Source organism: Anomalospiza imberbis, chromosome 2, assembly GCF_031753505.1.
Source record: "Anomalospiza imberbis isolate Cuckoo-Finch-1a 21T00152 chromosome 2, ASM3175350v1, whole genome shotgun sequence".
Taxonomy (NCBI): domain Eukaryota; kingdom Metazoa; phylum Chordata; class Aves; order Passeriformes; family Viduidae; genus Anomalospiza; species Anomalospiza imberbis.
Window position 1 is genome coordinate 84,282,254 of NC_089682.1, and position 20,950 is coordinate 84,303,203.

Sequence of the window (20,950 nt, forward strand, 5' to 3'; positions counted from 1 at the left end):
CACAAGGTTTATTTTTGGCTTTCTTTGCAAACTCAGCTGCCCCTGAGAGCTCACAGACATGAGCACATGAAAGCTCTAATTGCCAATTAATTTTGGTGCAAGGCAAAGCAGTTATTTGCTAAATAAGTGGTGGATTAAAGAGTCATGGGCATATGTCTTTTTTTACCACTCTCCCTGGCATACTGTCATTTTTTCTGCTCTGATCTTTCTTAAATAAGATTACTTATGTCCATGATAGCTCCTAAATAAAGTAGAATACTCCTTGAAGAAAGGAATCTGTCTTTCATGTTGCTGGGAGTGTTAGGGTGGAAAAAAATTTTTCTGATTCTCAGTAAGTCTGAAAATCCAAAAGAAAAAGAAAATTCTTAGTTTCAGGATAGTAAAACTTGTATCAGTTAAGTGTTTTTTCTGGTTCAGTGTGTATATATAGCTTTTCATTCACTGTAACAAACATATTCTAGTATAAATCTACCAGTTTGAAGAATGACTACAATGACAGGGACACTGAAGCACTATTAGTATGTTCTTCTGGAGGCTTCCTTATCAAGTGTTAGTAGCACAAATTCTTGGAAAAGAATTTGCATTTACCCTGCCTCAACTGATTAATTAAAAAAAAAATACCCTAAGAGGAAAATTACGTTCCTAATAGATTCTTTTAGAGGCTTAGTTGAAAGGGGCTATGAAGAAATTCTTTGGAGACTTGCTTGAATCCATTTGGGTGAGATCTTGCTGTTGCCTGACTAAAGAGATCTCAATCTTTGCAATCCATGCTTAGGCCGTACACTGGTATCTACTTCTTTTTAGTCAATTTGCTCCTCTTCTGAGACAGATGAGCACTGACCAGACAGGTACATTATGATTGTTCTCTGTTGTCACAAAGGTGAATTAACAGAACTCAAATGTAGGAAAGCTGCCTACGTCTTCTAACTGTGTATCTGTAGCTAAGTCTTAATCTGAAGAAGAGTCTTGGAATCTGACTTGGAATCAATGGTAGCATAAAAGGGATGTCTACAAAACCTGAATCTACCTCCATCACTGGCTTGAACCCTTAGTCTTTCCTTGGATGTAATTGTAGGGGCAAGAGATGCTTGTTGTCATCTGTGAGTATATCTAATACTAGCTAGCATTAGGAACTCCAGTTTCTAATGTTGAAATGTTCTTAAAGTTCTTCTTTTTGTCCTCAGGAGACTCAAATGTAATTATCTTAACTTCTGTGCCTCAAGAACTTCTACTGGCTGCTGAGCTCCTAAACTTTCCCCTGACCTGGAGAAACATTTTGTAATGGTATTTGTTACCTGCAGGCAAAGATTTTCTTGTTAATTTCTTTCCCCTTTAATCTTGAAACCTCTCAACAGCTGGCATTCTTCACAGAGCTTTCCTGTCTGTCCAGTGCTGAAAAATATGTAGAAATTCATATTTGGCACCTTTCACAGTTCTGTTAGAGCATCCCATTGGCCATGTCCCCTAGTACTAAGTGCAGTGTAGCACAGAGCTTTTTGGATGTTCCCTCCACCCACAAGGAGTCTTCTGTTAAATAATGTTTTTGAACATTTGAAACTTGCTTACATTAGTCTATATATTTTTTAATGCTGTGGCCATCTTCCAAGAAGACAAACAAAAGTACCAGGATCTGCAGGACTCAAATACTTACTGTTCATGTAGCTTGACCATCCCACTGTCAGTGAAACAAATGATGGGCATCTGTCATAAAAACTGGACAAGAAAGTGCGCTCCTGGTATCATTACTGTTTTCTATTCATTTGGCATGTTTACCAATGCCTTTTGTTTGTAGGCTGCTGTAGTAGGGCCTCTACCAGAATGCTGGCAATACTTATAACCAGCAGTCAGCACCTGTTCATGAACTTCCATACTTACTGTACATAGTACACATGGTTCAGGCACTGTTGAGGATCTTCCCTTTAGAAGAAGACCTGCTGAATTTTGTTTGTGACAAGGTTTTACCCTTCATCAGACATTCCACTTTGATGCCTCTGCCTTTGAAAGGGCTCTCTCGCTAGGCTTTGAACAGGACAGCTGTATCCAGGTATGTTCATTTGTCTTTATTTTCACCACAGGAGCCTGCAGAAGAGGCCAGTGCTTCGATTTAGGCAAAGCCTTTTTGAGTTTGCTACAATATGTCAAAATATAAGCATTTTAAAGCTATGACAGGCTGCAAATCATCTTTTGCCTTCTGGAGGAGAGTGATTGGCCTGTCAAATTACTGGAGAGCAGTTTAGCTGTCCAGGGATTGGACACTTGCAGAGGGACAATGATACTTCAAATAGCCTTAGAGACACTGTTTAGGACTGAAAGGTTTCATGAGCACTTCATGAAGTGACTTATAAAGTCATGAGCATGACTTTATAAGAAGTGCTAATTAGAATAGAAACTTTTAGTACTTCTTAGTGATAGCCTCTCTACCTCAGGCTGCTGTTTTGGTTCTGTTAGTTGTTTTTCAACTCAGCCACCTGCAAACAGTGAGTAGCTACAGGAACATTGTTGCTCCCTCTTTCTTTCCTTGGCTGAGCTATGTTATTCTGGAGCCCATCACACCATATGACTGACAACCTGAAGACATTGCCTGCACTCAGAGAAACTGCAGCATCATTCTGTGGTCATTTATGTCCTGTGAAGTTTCTCTCTTAAGGGGGTGTAATATCTTGGCCTTAGAATATGCACGGTTACTCGTACTTGTTTTGGTGAACAGTAGGAGGCGTTCTCGGAGGATTGGATAGTTGTGTGTGCAGGTATAGAAGGCTTACTGGTACAGGAGAGGCTCTTGTTCAGCTCAGTGTCTGGTGTGGGAAAATCAGGTAAATACATTGCAGGTCTTTATGGTGAATCCATCAGTTAATGCATTCCTGCCTGATGCTACTTTCTCAGTGTGTAACTGCCTGCTCTTTTCCATCTTCCTTCTCTCCAGATCTGCTTGCCAGCAAACTGCCTGTGGTGCTTGTCTGTACTGATGTGCTCCATATATGCAGCCATTACTGCACGGCTCTGGAGCCAGTCTAGGTGGTCTTATGCACTCTTTGAGGATCTAGTTTCTGTACTTAAAACTTGACTAAAATTAAACTATGCTAAGTCTGTGGATTGTTTTCTGCATTAAAGGGTTATTCTCGTGCTCATTTGTACTTCTAGCTTTGTTTTATCTGAAAAAGAAATTGAGAGGATTTCAAACTTGTTTTAAGTTATTTCTGAGATGTCTGAAAGGTAAGCAAGTCCCAGAAATTTTGGACCTGGAATTGCTATTTTTTTATAATATAAAATAAAATACTGGGGACCCTTCAACACATCATTCTGTTTAGAGGCTTTTTTAGATATTACAAACCAGGTGTGGTATAATAAATTTCTTTAAGGAGTACTGTGGTTATCAGATAATTGGAGACTGACGAGCCTGCCTTTCCTTGGTAGTATACTAGATTTCTTCTAGATGTTAGAGCTAGCTCTTACTCTTTTTCAACATTTTGCATCATTAAATAATTAAATCTTAATTAGTTTATAAAAAAACCAAAACCAAACATAAAAAGGTGTTCATATATATTCATACTGCATCATCATCCTCCATTGCCCCTTCTTTGTACCTCCAGACATACCAAACAAAATATAAAGTCTAAAATTTAGAAGAGACCATTTAATGGTTTTGGTATAATACTTTTAATACATTTTAAATTTGTAAAAAAGTGTAAACAATTGATGATTTGTTTTCTTTCTTTTTAAATTACTGTTTTATGTCTTCAAATTCATTAAATTAGGAATGTTAAAATGAAATGTTAAATTGGTATTTTACCGCTGAAAAGATAATTTTATTCTTTTGTAATTCCTTAAAGGAACTAAGACTAGAGGGTGTCTTGTTTTTTGTCAGAAATTAGGCTAACAGCATGAGTGGGAAATACTGCAAGTGCCAGTGTGCATGGAGCATTCTACTTTACACAGAAAATGCAAATAGATGTGACCAGGGAGCTTCAAAACAGGTTTAGCTGAAAAATAATCTTATGCTGAAAAAGAATTTCTGTTACGTGTGGCTAAATGTTAATATCATGCAGAGCTATGAGTATTGTGAATGCCTGTTAGAAAACTGATCCCCAGACTGTGAGTTTTAATTAATTCAAATGTCATGGATTGTTGTAGATCTGTCTGATTAGCAAGCTGCCAGATTATTACAGCTAAAATACTGCAAATTCTATTTGCAGTTACAAATGCCTTTAAAAAAGGCAACCTTATCTATACTTAAATGTTGAAAGGGTCCATTGTGCATCACCACCCTGTACTAATAAGCATTAAAAGTGGCTTTATTTTTTGTCATTTCTTTACAGAACAAAAGAGATGAACATCTTTTGAAAAAAAGAAATGTTCCTCAAGAGGAAAGCTTAGAAGATTCTGATGTTGATGCTGACTTCAAAGCAGTAAGTTCCTTGATTCTGGAATTATTTTTAAAACTTTGATGTCTCTAAACAATATATTCTGTTATCTTGCAGTCATTTGAAAGTAAATTTATGAACTGATACACTGTTAAAATAAGTTTTCTTATATTAAATGTTTAAGAAGCTTATAATTTTTCAGCAAAATTACTAAAACTTTTTTTTTTTCTTTTCAAGCAAAATGTAACACTAGAAGCTATACTGCAGGTATGTTACATTTAACTTTTTTAACTAGAAGGGTGTGTTCAGTGCATTTTTAATTTTTACTGTGTTTTTAATTTTTTTTTAGAATGCCACAAGTGACAACCCAGTGATCCAACTGAGTGCTGTCCAAGCTGCAAGGTAAAAATAAATAAAATACAGAAACATAATTTATACACATTTTTTGTTATAAAAGTTACTTACTTTTACTTTCAATTTCACAGAAAACTCCTATCCAGTGACAGAAATCCACCTATTGATGACTTAATAAAATCTGGAATTTTACCAATTCTGGTAAAATGCCTAGAAAGGGATGATAAGTAAGTATTCTTTTAAAAATCTTCACTGTTACTGGAAATTTGCATTAGAAAGAAAATAATCATTTGAAACAAAACTGAGGATTCCAGCACCATATAATCTGGTGGATCACATGCCATGATGATAAATCACAAATTCTCCAGGAATATGGATTCTGCCCCTGAAATATCATTTAATTTTTTAGAGCATGTCTGAGCGTATCCAGCTAATGGAGAAAACCTTAACTACATTTCTCACTGGTTTTGAATATTTCAGTCTTTAACCAGCTTTTTTTAAGAAATCTGCCACAGACTTGTGTATTTCCATGAAGGCAGAGAACATTGTCTGGTTGTGAACAGGGTTTTTTCCCAGAATATATTGTCTTTTCCATTAAGATTATTAGCTGAAGTTTCTGGTTTCTTCTCACTGCAATGAGTGTTTCCTTCTGGCTCTCTCTTATGTGATGGTGGAACATGGTGAGCATGCTCTCTGAGTCTTTATTGGAAAACAAAGAGCTTCAGTAAAGAACATAGGGAACACTGAGCATATAGCTGCAAGCATTTAATGACATGTAAGAAACAAAACACACCGTGTTCAACAAATCTTGAGCCCCTGATTTGGATAGATAGGGATTAACACAATTGAGGTAAATATTTTAGCCTGTCTTAGATTTCAGGCAGACATGAATGTATTTCTAGTATTTCCATTTTCAATGTTATTTCTGCAGCTATGAGAGGTAGGAATTTCAAAAATATGTCGTGGTATTTTTGGTATATTGTGATGGCTGCAAAACTATGAACTGCAAGTCGAGTTTTTTCCTAGCTTGTTTAACAAAACAGTTGCTTAGAAGGCAGCTGACAATAGCATTCAAATCAGGAAAGAATTTTAAAATGGGTCATGAATGCTTGTCTGCTCTAGAAGTAGATGGTTCAGTGCTTTGAAAATTCTTTTAAATTTGAATCTTCTGCTAGTTTTTGTGTGATTTACCCTTGTAAATGTTTCCTAAGTCTTTCAAAATTGAACTCTACTTTTTTTTTAAGCAGTCCTTTTAATTGTGATTGCTATATAATATTTAGCAGAGTTAAACTCTGAAAAGTCTTTGCATAACAAATCATTAAAGCTGTTTTTCATGTTATACTTGAAAGCTTAACATGAGAGAAAGAAAAAAAGGACTAACCTAAAACTAGAGTTATAATACACTTGATCCTAAAATTTAAAGGTTTATAGGTAGCTGCTGACAGATGTGATTTGTTTTTATCGCCTGTTAATTCTTTTGCAGTCCCGTCCCCAATAAAACCTCAAATTGCTTTAGAAATTAATACACAAAAAAGTTTAAAAGAAGCAGGTACTTACAACTATATATAAAACATGACTGATAAAGACACAAAACCCATGGAAATGAAACAGTCACCTAATAGTAAATATTCTCTTTTTTTCCTAAATACAGACACAGTTGTGTTAATGACCATGGGCTGTAAATGTAAACTCTTTTGTAGCTTGTAGAACTCTTAACTATTAGTATTTTCTTGAACAGCAGTTTTCATGCAAACTGTTTTACTAAACTGCTGTTGGCATAGACAACAGTTGACAGACATCTTGGAAGAGATGTTCTCCTAGCTTTCATTACATTTGCAACTAATTTTATCTGTATTTAGACAGGTGTGATGCTGTCTTTTCATACTGATTCTAGATATTTCACCTGTCAGTGATGGTGCAGAAAAATGTCTGTATCCAAGTATACCAGCTTGCACTTGATCTGGAATGTAATGTGGGAAGAATCAAGTTAAATTGGTTGTTTGGTTGGCTTTTTTTTTTGTTACTAATATTAATTCAGTGTGATGGATGGTCACAGAAGGTGACCGTCATTTACAGAAGGTCACAGAATGCAAGATCTCTTTTTTCTTACAGCTTTTCTCCTGAAAAGTCCAGGCTTAGATGTTGGAGTTTTTTAAATTTTAGCCCAGTGGTACTGCCTAAATGTAGGGTATTTCTTATGGATACGGCTAGCAATATTGAAATGAGCCATAAAATAGCTGCAGATCATGTTTCAACTTACTAGTATAAAATTCTTTCATTACAGTCCTTCATTACAATTTGAAGCTGCATGGGCACTGACTAACATAGCATCAGGCACTTCTGCACAGACTCAAGCTGTTGTACAGTCAAGTAAGTATTACAACTTCGGGTTTTTTGGGGAGGAGGCAGTGGGGGTGGATATTGTGGGAAAAATAAAATATTTGGATAACAACTGCCATTTCTTATCAATACCGTTAAAGTAATAAATATAGGCTTGTCCTAAAGATTTAGGACAAGATTTCTGAAAGATTTCTACATTTGCTCTTAAACATAAATCTGCTTGTCACTAATAATTGATGTTAAGGATCCCAGACAGGATTTCTCATAAAGAAGATAGAGAATGACAGATGATACAATAACTATCACAAAAATCTAAGTCCTTTCTCGTTCTTGGTTTGATTTCTGAAATCATCTGCCATTAATTGGTCTGTGGCTAACACGTAAGTTAGAAATTCATTCTTTCTGCTTCAAAGGTGTGTTCATAAATCTTATTAAAGTTGCTAAATACATAACAGTTATGTAAGGTTGCACATTTAAATGCATTGTTAAGAAAATTACCATCCTTTCCTTGTCTGTGTGATTCGTATCTCCTGTACACACAAGTTTGTTGAGCTGCTTTCATTTCTTGTTTAACCAGACAGTGAGAAAGGAAAGAAACTCTAAAGTCAAATGAAGATGAATTAATCAAATAATTATTTCATCATTATATCTGTAGCTTTTATGGATCATCATACTTACCTTTAAACAATCACCTTTATGCTAAATACAATATGTTGTCATTAAGCACTAGATTATAGATAAGCAAATATATAATAAGCTGTCTTTACTTACTCATAATCTCATTTTTATATGGGAAAATGATGACTTAGCTATTTTAATTTTTTTTTAGTGTATGAACCTGCATTTCAAATTAAAATGCTGATTTGTATGTTTTCATGGCTAATAAAATAACTGAATAATTATTAGATTCTGTATACTTAAGTATTGTATTATTATTATTATTACTATTACTATTACTATTATTATTATTGTGTTTATGTTTATGTCTTTGTGATTTTACCTAAATGAGCTTTGGATAAAAATCCAAAGGCTTTCAAACAAACAAAAAAAAAATCAATATCTTGAATTTGTTTCAAAAACTTCAGATGTGGTTTGGGCACCTCTGTTTTTAGATTGCTTTTTTGGTGTCTAAGTACCTTTGAAAATCTGCTCCCAAGTTTTTTCTTCCTTATCAACTTGTTCATTGCTTAGTCACTGTTTTCTTTCTTTTTTATGTCACACAATGTTGTCCTGTTTGAATGAAGCTAACAGAACGGATGTTTACAGTATTAGCTTTGCAGGAAAAAAATCTGGGAAAATCTCAAAGTAAAAATTAAAAGTGGAATGAAAGTATCTACAGCACAACTAAAAGCATTATTATTACCTGAACAGTTTCTAGAAGTTCCAGCTGGGACACGTTTCTCCCAAAATCTGTTTAGTTAATGCTTGAAAAGAAGAAAATGTGCTAAATGACTTCAGAGAATCAAAAAGCATTTTACTTGTGAAAACAGATGAAGTTTAGTCTAAAAGTCATGCTGCTTTGACTGGGAGATGACCAAGGGAAAAGAGTCTCCCAGCTCTTCTCCCTTTAGATAAGGAAGGGTTTGAGGAAACAAAGCAATAGACCCTTGCAGCTACAGAAGAGGCTGATGCAGCCTTAATACAAAAGAAGGCAGCCTCCTGCAATCAGAAGGGACAGATGGTACTTGGAAGGCCCAGCAAAAGAGGAGAAGTACTAAATGCACAGAATAGCTCTTGGCAGGAGCCAGTTTGGAGCAGGAATAATTCATTTTTTGAGAGTGGTAGGTCAGATAACCTCAACTCATGCTCTCTCAGGTTGTCCTCCTGCCTGAGTGCTATTATGAAATAACTTCATTCCTGGTTTTGAAAGCATAACAGGATTGCAGTGTAATATAAACTACATAGTTGACCCTCTTCTCCAAAAAATGTTGAATGCATGTATGGCTGAACTGTAATCTCAGTAATTGCTGAGAAGGAAGCTAAAATATTCTACTTGAGCTAATAGAAGTGGGATGATTTTATTACAGGAGTGAGTATTCTTAAGCAACAGTGTGTTGCTGTCCCTGCTTGTCATTTATGGGCCATGGCTGAATCACTCCTCTGGGGTGGGGAAGGACTTTTACGCTGTCTTTGTTCTTCATGGCTCTGTATTTTCCAGGACAAGACATCAGAGTTTTTTGGCTTATCACTTTACATTATCAACACAATATTGATTCACAGTTGCTCACAAAGTGTTGCACTTTTTAAAAAATTGTGAAGCTATTTCTGCAAGAAAAACACTCTTTAACAGTATATAAATTGATCTAGTTTATTCAGACTATAAGATTACTATGATCATATATAGATTTTAAAAGTTGCTGCAAGAGTTACTGTCTTTCAAACAGTATGGGTTGTCTGAAGGAAAACAGTACATGGGGATAGTAGTGGGATGGTTCCTTAGCTCTATCAAATATATTTAATTCCACAGAGAATGATATCTAAAATAAGTACCACTTCCTCAATTTGGTATATTGCTGGCATTATATAAGAGCAAATTAAAACGTGTCTTGGGACTGGCAGATGGATGTAAATCTTCACTGCGTATGGAAACTAACTATAACCATCTCTTGGGAGGAAGCTATTTTCTTAAAGTCAGGATATGAAGCACGTTTGCACAAGTAGGCATGTCGTTCTGCTTGGTATGTGTTGAGATCTGGGATAACTGGAAAATCTGAATTACTGGGACATGAAATCTCACGCCTGCATACTTGAGGGTCTACCTATCACTTTGAGAAATTTGGAGAAATGTTTAAATGTGGGGCACTGTTGATTAATAATTCTGTTCTCAAGTCTGTTTTTCCCTTCTCTAGATATATATAGAAATGTTCAACTTGGGTTTTGTGCACCCTTCATAATAGAAACATTTATAAGGCATGGTGGAGAATGTGTTTCCTGTAAATCAGTGAACATGCTGCTCATATACCAAGATCCAGCATTAAACAAATCTAATCTTTGCATTCTGCAGATGCAGTCCCCCTCTTCTTGAGACTACTTCATTCACCACATCAGAATGTTTGTGAGCAAGCTGTCTGGGCTCTCGGAAATATTATAGGTAACTTGTTGTTTTAATGATTTGAATTCAGGGAACATTTAATTTTAGAACTTGACTTTTTGAACATTGGCATTATCATAAGAGACTATGTTTCCTCTGAATTCTGTGTCTTGATACAATTTTTTTTAAGTTTATAATATGGCCAGAATTACATATGTACCTCCTCGTTTTCTTCTAAATAGTATTATCACTTGCTATGCAAAATATTAACAGGATAAATTTTGTGTTTCTTAAAATATACATACATAACTTTATGTATGTATATTTAATTAAATATGACCTTTTAGTAGTAGACTATTGGTGAGGAAACATAGAATTTCAGTATCCCAACATGTCATTGCATACATTTCAAGATTTTCCATTTTTAATGTAATTTCTTTTGCAACAATTTTCATTTCTGTAGGTGATGGTCCTCAGTGTAGAGATTATGTCATATCACTGGGAGTTGTCAAACCTCTTCTGTCCTTCATCAATCCCTCCATTCCCATCACCTTCCTTCGGAACGTCACATGGGTCATTGTAAATCTCTGCAGGAATAAGGACCCCCCACCGCCTATGGAGACAGTTCAGGAGGTAAATAAAGAATTATGAGACAGATGTTTTATACTCTGGGCTGGAGGCCAAATGTTTTACATTGTCATACTATGAATTTTTGCATGTTTTTTGTCACTGCACGTGTGTTGTGCCACTCTATCATATGTTAGATGAAATAATTTGACCAATTTGATGGTTCTTGCTGCAGCTGTAATAAAGGTATTTGTAACGTCTGAAACCGAGTAAGACTAAAGTGATGAGCTATACAACAAAAAAATTAACACACTAGAAACATTAAAATACTCAGCATTACATGTTTTCAGTTAAAAAAATAAAAGCTACAATGCAATTTTGTATGTAGAAGAATTCAGATGTGATTCTTTTCAGCAAGAGGAAGTGTAAGTAAACTGTGGCATGTAGTGTGGTTTGTGTTTCGAGTCTGTGTGCATATGCAGTCAATGCCAAGTCCCAGCCTGAGCAGAAATCCTGAAAATCCTTTTAAACTGGTGAACAGAGCAAATGCTCAGTTCATAGTGTCAGCACAGTTAGTAAAATGGAGCTATTTGACTAGAACTGTAATTGTAAGTAAAGTTCTTGATTTTAAGATAAATTCAGAAGTGTAGATACAGTTTTTGAAGCCATGTGAAGTATATTACTGTTAACAGCTAAACCTTAATGAAATTTTAAAAATGAAGCAGAGAAACAGGGAAACTTTTGCAAGTAATGCTTTACTAAATAAAGCACTCTGTTCAAAGCAGTTTTATCACAGCCCAATTTTATATTTTCTTCATTTGTGATTATAAAAAAATTAAACTTTAATCCAAGAGGTTTATGTATTGATATTAGGCTAATAATTTTTATTGTGTGTGATAAATAAAGCTTTTAAAATAGCAGCAGGGTATCTTATCTCTGTTATTTGCTTTTTTCCCCTCAAAATACAGTCTACATTCTGTGTCTGGAATCTAGTACTGTCTCATATTTTCACAAATTTGAAATACAGATAATACAGATATTTTTATACATACTTTAAAGGAATGACCAGCTGCTGGAAAGTGTGTGATTGCAATATATTAAAGCAGACTCAAGCTACGTTTTGTGATTGCAATATTTGGATTCATAATTTTACCACCAATTTTGTTCTACTGTAATGACTGATGAACTTCTTTTCAGATTTTGCCGGCATTGTGTGTTCTCATTTACCACACTGATATAAACGTAAGTAATTCCTAAAGTTTTAGATATTTAGATTCTTCGTTTTCTCTAGAAAGATAATGCTGCAGGATTTTGTTAGAGTAGTAAACTCGGGTTTGTTTGTTAATTTATGTATAATTAAGTCATAAATGCATAATTAAATACAAAGACTAATGTGTTTGTAGCCATTCGGAGCATGAAAAAGAAAGTGCAAATACCATTTCTGAAATACCTTTTGTAGAAGATGGCATTTTTTATCCTGTACATTTGAAATAGCTTTAAAAAATCCTGTCTTGAATTTAGCACTAGAAAATTAAAGTGTCAGCTTTGCCATCAGCTGCACTTTAATTCTGACCCAGTTTATCATTTTGCATAGATGATATGTAATATGTGTAAAAAAATTACATGTAATTCTGTATATCAGTCCAGTAAAGTATTGTGATCATAAGGGTAAACCTGACTTCTGTAACCTGTTGGGTGCCTGACTTTGCAACATTTAATTAAAGAAATCGCATATGAAAATATATTTAAACAAACAGCAATAAACTATTGTTTTGTGGCACCTTTGACAACCTTCAAGTTTTTAATACTAAACCTTCAGTACTTCCCACATCCCTGAATCATGACTTCACCTGTGTTTTTCTAAGTAATGTCCTAGGGAGTGGATTTACCTCATGAAGCTTTATATATTGGGACTTCAGAAAAAGGTCTGTGTAACTGAGGGATATTGAGCTATTTTTCTCCTCCTTCTTTCAGTACTTTGTAATCCCTGTAGTGATCCTTTAGTTTAGGGAAGAAGGAACTGAACCCTTGTGTTGGGTTTGGGGATAAAATAAAGCCTGAGATCAGTGGGACTGTCATTTGTTAGTTCAACACTGTAGTAGCAGTGTTTCTGCTGCTTTTTTAATGGTGAAGTGGGCTTGTCTCCACAAAATATTTGTGCAGTTTAAGCTGGGATTTTGCCAGAGTTTTCCCAGTGTAATGTGAGTGGGAGACAGCACATGGTGACTTTTCAATGAGCAATTTGGACAAAGCTGAACGGAATTCATTGCAAAACCAAATATACTTCTAACCTGTGGGCTCTTTTTCTCTGCCAAATTTTAAAGCTTTTTGCAAGCAATGATTGTATGAGAGCTTATTGATGTAGGTATGAGACTGTGATGCCAGGTTTTGACTGATCTCAATTAGGGTGTCCGTCATTTTGATCCTGAGAGTCAGGTGCTAGTTTGGAGGTACCAGTGTGGTCCCAGCCTCTCCGTACTGGAGCAGCAAACCTATCTTTGGAGATGAGTCAGTGATGCAGGTAGGTCAGCCCACAGTCCTGTGAGCGCTTCTGGCGGCTGCTGCTCTCGTCACCAGCAGGGCTGTGGGGCAGCAAACTGGTGAGGCACCATCTCTCACTGCTTCTGCTGCCATAGTGGCTCCACTGCAGCACGTTCTGCTGTCCCTGCGGCACAGGAGGTGAGGGCAGCAGCAGGCTGTGGCAGGAAAGCCTTTGGGCTGTGCTGGCTGGCATCTGGAGCTGGGTGGCTGCAGCCTGTGGGTCAGGGCTGTAAAGTCCTTCCTGCGTTCTAGTACTGCAGTATTCAGCTGTTCTCATAACTGGAAATTTTAAATGGCTATCTGTTTTAAAAGTAGGCTAGATCTAGGTACCTCAACAGATTATGTCCTTAGTGGGGTCCAGACTTCTTTTCCTGCAGTTTCTAACATCATCTCTGTGTGATGTGATATCCCTCTCTGCTGGCTTTGTTTCTGCTTCAGGTACTACCTTTCAATGACTAACTTTTGTACCTGTCTATTTTTGAGGGCTTTCTAATTATCCTTATCAAGTGATCAGTGATTTTTTTTTCTTTTAAGATTCTCAGATGGCCCTGCATGATAGGCATTTCTCTGTGGGTTTTGCTTTGCTTGAACACTTCAACAGTTGCCACATTACAATAGTTGCCAGTCCTTAAGCTGGTATAAGAACTCCTTTCCTTTGCTGTGTTTTTATTCTTAATAAGAAGGCAGGAAAAGGCATACATCCAGACTTGTTTGCAGTTTGACTTCAGAACTGCACTATGGATCAGAAATGCGAAGGTGTCAGATGGATTAGAGATTTAAAGGAATTTATGTGTTCCATAATCATAAGATAGCACATCTAACAAATTACAGCTATGCTAAGGAAGCTGTATTAGTATTTTCTGCAGATAGTTACTAGCACATCTACTTACCTGAGTTGGTTGTCTATCTTGGAAATGCAAATAAAGCCCAACAGTTTACCTTTGTGAGATGATGTATGCTGTCACTTTATGCACCAAAATGTGGTATTAATTGAAAAGGAAATTGAGAGGACATACAGAAATTACTCGGATGGAACAAATGGCCCTGGTTTTCATAGTTGTGCATAATAATCTAACATATTACTGATGAGGTCTCATCACAATCATGTTGAAGTTTTTCCTATAACTAAATTGCATGTTTTCCCCTCTCCACCCCCAGATAAGTAGAATGTTGCTCACTAAATTAAGCCTTCATTATACAGATTTTTCTGTTCAACGTGTAAACCATGTTCTCTCCAATTTGTAGATTCTTGTGGACACTGTTTGGGCTTTGTCCTACTTAACAGATGGTGGAAATGAACAGATACAAATGGTGATTGATTCGGGAGTTGTACCTTTTCTAGTTCCCCTTCTGAGTCATCAGGAGGTTAAAGTTCAAGTAAGTCTGATTCAGTTGTGTTTGAATAGTCCTTTGTATGCTGTTTGCTAAAAAAAAATGTCCTTACAGTATTTATTAGTGGAGTTAGTGAGATGAACATTTATTTATAGCTACATTTTGTGCAGGTAAAACTGAAGAAAAAAATATTACCTACACTGTGGAAAAACATATTAAAAAGAAAGAAAACTCAAGCAAAACAGTACTAACGCAGTTTTAAGTAGTGACAGGTTAAACATTAACGTCCGTTATGTGATTACCAGGGGTGCCTTCCTTTTGTAGTCCTAAAATATTTAATGACAACAGATTTTAAGTAATATTCACTCTTTCAGGTGCTGCATACATGATTGTGCATGTTCTGTCTAGTTCATGGAAATCAGTATTTTGGAACCTTTAGAGTGTGGAAATATTTGCGAATGCTGTGTCCTTTTAGTAAAGTAAATTTGTAATTAGCTGTTAACTGGGCTTACTTGATTAATTTTAATGACAATGTGAAACTAAAAGCTAGATAATGTGTACTGGGGTTTTTATGACCCATCTGCTGTAATACAGAGCTCTTCTGTGTATCTGTGTATTTGACGTGTTTGTTTAGTTTTGCACGGTGGATGAGATTTGGCTGTCTTGAAATTTGTCAGACTAGTTCACTTGATGAAAGAAGTCTCTCCATTATTCTGTCACTTGTAAAGCATTTACTGACCAATACATAAAGATGTAAATTCCATTTCTGAAATCACCTGAGACTCAGTAAATAATTGTGAGGTTTTGAATGCCCTAGTGGGGAGCTGAATGGAGAAGTGAGCAGACATAGAGATAGAATCAGACATAGAGCCTAGAAGCTGTTGTTGGAATTGTAACACAGATCAGGTACATGATAAATTAATCTTCTAAGGTTTTAATATTCTTCTAATTTCTAATCTTTGCACTTTCTGAGTTGAGCTGCAGTGCATTTATTCTGTGATGTACTGGTTTTTTGATGAACCAGTATTCCATTTTTCTGATGTAGCTCAGAGGATGAAGTGCTAAGTTGTATTTTACAAGGTGTTTTTATAAAGAGATATCTTAAAATGCTCTTTGTTATAGCGTAAGTAACAGCAATGTCTTTAACATGCAATTTTTTTTCCTTCTCACTTTGGATGTTCAGACAGCAGCACTGAGAGCAGTAGGCAACATAGTAACTGGTACTGATGAGCAGACACAAGTTGTTCTCAATTGTGATGTTTTGTCTTATTTCCCACATCTCCTGACGCATCCAAAAGAGAAGATAAACAAGGTATGATTTGTTTCTTCCTAACTTAGTATTTAAAAAAAAAAATAAAACAGTAGCCTGTGGAACATTACAGAAGAATTTCCTACAGCTGTTATTTCCGGCATGTGAGCAATTTTATATAAAGATGCAGCCTTTGAGGCTGGTGCTTAATTAGGACTGAAATCAAACGGCCATAGTGAGTATCCATGCATTGGTGTTGATGCCTTGTGCTTTCTGGGAGGACCGAAGGGTTTTGCTTTAGAGTGAGATACTTTACATTTGCAAAGTGAGTAACTGGCTAACTCCAGTTACTGTTTTTCATAATTTTAGTTGAGTCCAATGAGTTGCATAAGACCGACCCAGCTTTCCCACTTCACCTTTTCATAGTGAAGTTTGTCCACTTCTTCATCTCCACCTTCAAGGAAGGAGGATGTATCACTGTCCTTTCCTGAAAATTGTCTCTGACATCCCCTTTCTTTTAGCAGAAATAATTTCACTGCTGCAAGGATTGGGTGGAATAGGGAGATGAAAATGATCAGTACGTTCTTTTCCAGAGCTGTATTTCATGTTATTTGGTTTTTTTTAGTCATTGTGCCATCTTCCATTGCATAGATGGTCTGGCAGAGGAGAAGGCTTTTTTGTTTAGATTATGCAATTCTCCCACATAGTGTATCACTGAGGAGAAATCTATTTGTGAGGAATCTGTTTCTTCAGGCCCTGTCAGTTGTAAAGATCTCTCAATAAGTTATCTTTGACAGTCAAACTGATGTGATTTATTTTTGCCTGCCCTCTTAACTCTTACAAAAGAGTGATGAAGAGCTCTTTTGAAGGCCAAGGAATTATTTTTGTACAATAAAAAAAAAAGTCCAGAAATGCTTTGAGTTTTGTTTCAAGTCTATATTGTGAGAGGCAAAAAGAAATAAAAGCAAGATACGAGTCCCTAAAATATGAGAAACCCATGGGGTTTTTTTTCCTGCAGACCTTCATAATTGCCTACTTGCCACATCTTTGACTTAAGATTGGAGCCTTTTTAAGATCTTCTGGATTGTCATGACAAGTATTCCCCTTTGTAACTGGGAATTTATAACTGCCATGAGATAGGTGGTAGCTATGTAGATGAACCTCCTGAAGGAGTAACTGCTGAGCAAAGTCACAGGACAGAGTATCATGTGTGATAGTTGAATGAGATTTGTGGACACCACTTCATGTTACACAAAGAAAATGGAAGGTGGAGTCTTTCTTTTATCATAGCAGAAAGGTACTACTGAGCTGTCAGTAGTAGGATTACAGGACAAGTCCTTTTTTTTTCCTGATGCTTTACCAGTTTTCCTATTTTCCTGATTGAAATTTGAAAGCCTGTCTGTGACTCCAGCAGTGCAAAGTGGATATAAGGCTTACATCAGTATTACTCCTGATGTATGTACTCTCCTTGTGTGAGAGAGAGACTGGCCCTGTGAATCAAGCATATTAATTTTACATTGATTCCCTGTTGTCTTTCGCAGTGCAATAAAAGTTTGTGTGCTAGAAGTGCTACTGAGGAGGAGGCCTGTTTAGTAATTGCTCATCGTATGATTTTAGGTTTTGACGTGGTCAGGTTTGGTTGAGTTATTTTTTTTCATCTGCTGGCTAGTTTTTAAAAGTGCTTTGCTTTTTTGCTTTTTCCCATTATAGGAAGCAGTTTGGTTCCTTTCCAATATCACAGCAGGAAACCAGCAACAAGTTCAGGCTGTAATAGATGCTGGGCTAATCCCCATGATCATACACCAGCTGGCTAAGGTCAGTCAAGCTATCAGCTACGCAAGTTGTCATCCTCTTTTTATAAATCTGACATGAGGAGTTTGTGATTTTTAATAAGTTTGACAGATGTTTCCATGCTGATTTTAATGAGCTATTAATTTTATTTTTCAGGGGGACTTCGGGACACAAAAGGAAGCTGCTTGGGCAATTAGCAATTTGACAATAAGTGGGAGAAAAGATCAGGTATGTGTAGCGGGATTTCAAGCTGTCACTAAAATGTTGCTTATGCAGCCATTTATGTAAGAAGCATAATGTTGAAAGCATTTTTTTTGTTTTTAATTATTTAGGTTGAATACCTTGTTCAACAAAATGTAATCCCACCGTTCTGCAATCTACTCTCAGTAAAGGATTCTCAAGTGGTGCAGGTGGTGCTGGATGGCCTGAAAAACATCCTGATAATGGCTGGTGATGAGGCCAGCACAATAGCTGAAATTATAGAAGAGTGTGGAGGTAAGAGCGTACTAGGCTTTTAAAAAATTTAATTGGCTGGATGTTATTCTGTCTTCCCCTTGCTGCTGTTGATGTTTACTGTAGTGTTATTTAACACGGGCTATTTGAGTAAACAAGGGAGACTTCTTAATGAGAAACATTACCTTTTTTTTCTGTTTATTTCAGTCTGGAGATGGCTGTGTACAGGCAATTGTTGAAGGAGCTTTCTGTAGCATAGGTATTTTTTAGGTTTCAGTGAGAATTGTAATTCTTTTAATTTGATAATTGCACATACTTTGTCCTGTGGTAAAACACACAGTTCTTGCTCTAGTTCATTGCCTTGGAAGCAGTTATAGGACCATAATTTCATTACAGAGCAAAGCAGGATGAAGAGTCTTTTCAATATCACAATCCAAGTTGTAATGTATGCTAATTAATGTATTATACTAAAGAGATACTATAGGACATAATGCACTGGAAGCTTTTCCCTTGTGTTATTATATATACAGTTTGAAAATGGGACTAGTTTTTAGCTGCTTTATCACTTTGCTGTTTTAAACTTACAGGCAACACGCAAATGTAGCCACTTCTTTTTGGGGATACATAGAAAGCACAACGACTAACCCAAAAATTATGTAGTAGACAAAAGTTTTAAAAAATAAAGAGTTTTGTCTAAACAAAGACAAGACTCCACAATCCATTGTTCATAAAATGGAATATTCCCTGGCATATAGAGTTCACAAACTACTTCTCTTTCCTCTTAGAGACAAAGATAGCTGCTGTGTAGATCGTATTTTCAAACTGAGCTACATCTTTTCTAGTGTGTTTCAGTTGTAATGTTTAATTATTTTTCTTTTTTTAATTTTTTTAAAGTAGTCATTAACTCTGGTTTAATCTTACAAAACTCTTCTCCATTTTCTTTTATTCAGGATTAGAGAAAATCGAAGCCTTGCAACAGCATGAGAATGAAGACATTTATAAACTAGCATTTGAAATTATAGATCAATATTTCTCTGGTGATGATGTAAGTATGCTAAAGATGGAAAAGTATATGCATTGTGCTCTTAGCTTAGTAAGTACATTGTCACTGTTCCTGAGCTCCAGAGGTCACGAACATACGTTATCTCCAAAGTCAGTTTTCCTGATCCTTGTTCAGTAGAGTTACCCTCAATTAAAAATCTTTGTAGAGTTTCTCAATACCAGGACTTTTCTTCAGGAAAATCTAGAGGACTACTCTAGTTTTGCCTAACAAATTGGTCAACGCTTACTTAATTTTGTCAGACTGACGTGTAATTACTTGTGATTAGAATCTGAACAGTTCTCTGGCTCTCCTTTTTATTTTCTCTCCTTTTTATTTTTTCATACATCAGTCTTTGAAAGGGGCAGTGGATCCTTACTTTCAAATAAATTTTTGTATTTCAATTCTGTATTTGCTCAGTCTGGATTCTGCAGTGAAAAGAGTCATCAAAACTATTAACACTTTCTTGTAGCTGTTTGATCTAGACCATCCAATATTTTGTTGCACCCAGGTTAGGTATTTTGACTCCCTGATTCTAGCTCCTCCTGCTACTGGCTGCTTGTGAGTTCCTGAGGAGCACTTCAACATGCAGTTCCAAGACAAATTATCTTTTCTAGGCTTTCCAGGGTGTCTGTAGTTCTACAGCCTAGTAGAACTATGTTTTCAGTTCTTCTCTTAAATTGAACTCTCTAAATGCCAGCTCTAACTTCAGGACTCAATAATTTTCAATTCATGGGTCCATCATGTGATTAGGAAGTTAGTCACCAGAGGTTAAGATAGGTGAAAAGTTCCCTATGCCTGTGATTCTGTGAGCAGTGTCTTAAGAGTCTCCACAGAGACTCTAAAACTTCTGTGTCTAACTGAAGAGCACAGTCAGGTTGATGTAGGTGGAAAAATATCCTTGTTGAGGTTAGTACTCACTTTTGTGCATTTATTTTTTACATTAACACAATTTAATCTATACCTGATGGGCTGAATATGCCTGCTTTACTCAAGAGCAGGACTTTCTTTCAGATTATTATATTGTTATTATGTTTTCTGGAGCTTCTGAAACTCAAAATTGTAGGAATTCCATAATAGCTCCAGGGAGACAAGAGATTGGTTATGGTAGCCTGATTGGCAGTGGTAGGATGGACTGTCCAGGAGTGTTCTTGCCTTCTGTCACTTCAGGATCTTCTGTATTCTCATGAGACCTTGCTGGCTGCTTGATGTCCATTCATTGCGAATCCCATCTGTTCCTTTGCTGAACCCTGTAAAGTGCACAGCCTGTACTTTAGGACTAGAACTAACAGCTTCCTGACTTCAGTTTTTTGTGTTAAAGGCAGGTGAGATTAGGTGGGGTTACTTCATAGTATCCCTGCAGAAGGCAGAAGTGCTAATTGATCAAAACAAAAACATTTTGTGAAACATTCTGAAACCAGACTCAGTCTTCATGTGGGCATGATGTGCAGATTGTTGTGGTCACAAAAGGCCTCAATCTCTTCCCTCTGCTTTAGATAGTGTCACCCAAAGTAAGGAGAAAGATTTTAGATTAGTCAGTTCTGATGTGTGCACTACTGCAAGGCCAGGTCTCAGAAAGCTGTTCAGACCCCTCATACAAGGGCTCTTTCCTGCTTCAGAATGACATATGATCTCAAATTAGGCTCAGAGAACAGTGCAGCTGGTGATTTGCAGGAGAATGGGTAGGGTTTGAAGTGGTGTATTTTGTTGTTTACTGACCATGTTATTTGTTATTCCTTGAGGCTGTAAATATCAAATTCTAAAAGCTCTGAGGAAGCTGAATGACGTTGGCTGATGATTCTTTTCACTCTGTATCCATAGAGCAATGAAGTACTGTCGATGTAAAACCAAATTCAGATTGTGCTTATGAGACCTATATAAAAACTGTGCTG

The 20,950-nt window shown here is 36.3% G+C and overlaps 1 protein-coding gene across 1 annotated transcript in view; it reads left to right on the forward strand.

The window, feature by feature from the left end:
• KPNA3 (karyopherin subunit alpha 3) overlaps nucleotides 1-20,950 on the forward strand; it is a 45,841-nt gene that overhangs the window by 21,681 nt on the left and 3,210 nt on the right. Inside the window, exons 3-16 of the mRNA XM_068182140.1 lie at nucleotides 4,317-4,406; nucleotides 4,599-4,628; nucleotides 4,711-4,763; nucleotides 4,847-4,942; nucleotides 7,000-7,085; nucleotides 10,060-10,146; nucleotides 10,550-10,719; nucleotides 11,851-11,895; nucleotides 14,440-14,571; nucleotides 15,710-15,838; nucleotides 17,486-17,590; nucleotides 17,723-17,794; nucleotides 17,899-18,061; nucleotides 18,970-19,064. Of these exons, the coding sequence (XP_068038241.1) occupies nucleotides 4,317-4,406; nucleotides 4,599-4,628; nucleotides 4,711-4,763; nucleotides 4,847-4,942; nucleotides 7,000-7,085; nucleotides 10,060-10,146; nucleotides 10,550-10,719; nucleotides 11,851-11,895; nucleotides 14,440-14,571; nucleotides 15,710-15,838; nucleotides 17,486-17,590; nucleotides 17,723-17,794; nucleotides 17,899-18,061; nucleotides 18,970-19,064 (1,353 nt within the window). The remainder of the gene's footprint in view (nucleotides 1-4,316; nucleotides 4,407-4,598; nucleotides 4,629-4,710; nucleotides 4,764-4,846; nucleotides 4,943-6,999; nucleotides 7,086-10,059; nucleotides 10,147-10,549; nucleotides 10,720-11,850; nucleotides 11,896-14,439; nucleotides 14,572-15,709; nucleotides 15,839-17,485; nucleotides 17,591-17,722; nucleotides 17,795-17,898; nucleotides 18,062-18,969; nucleotides 19,065-20,950) is intronic.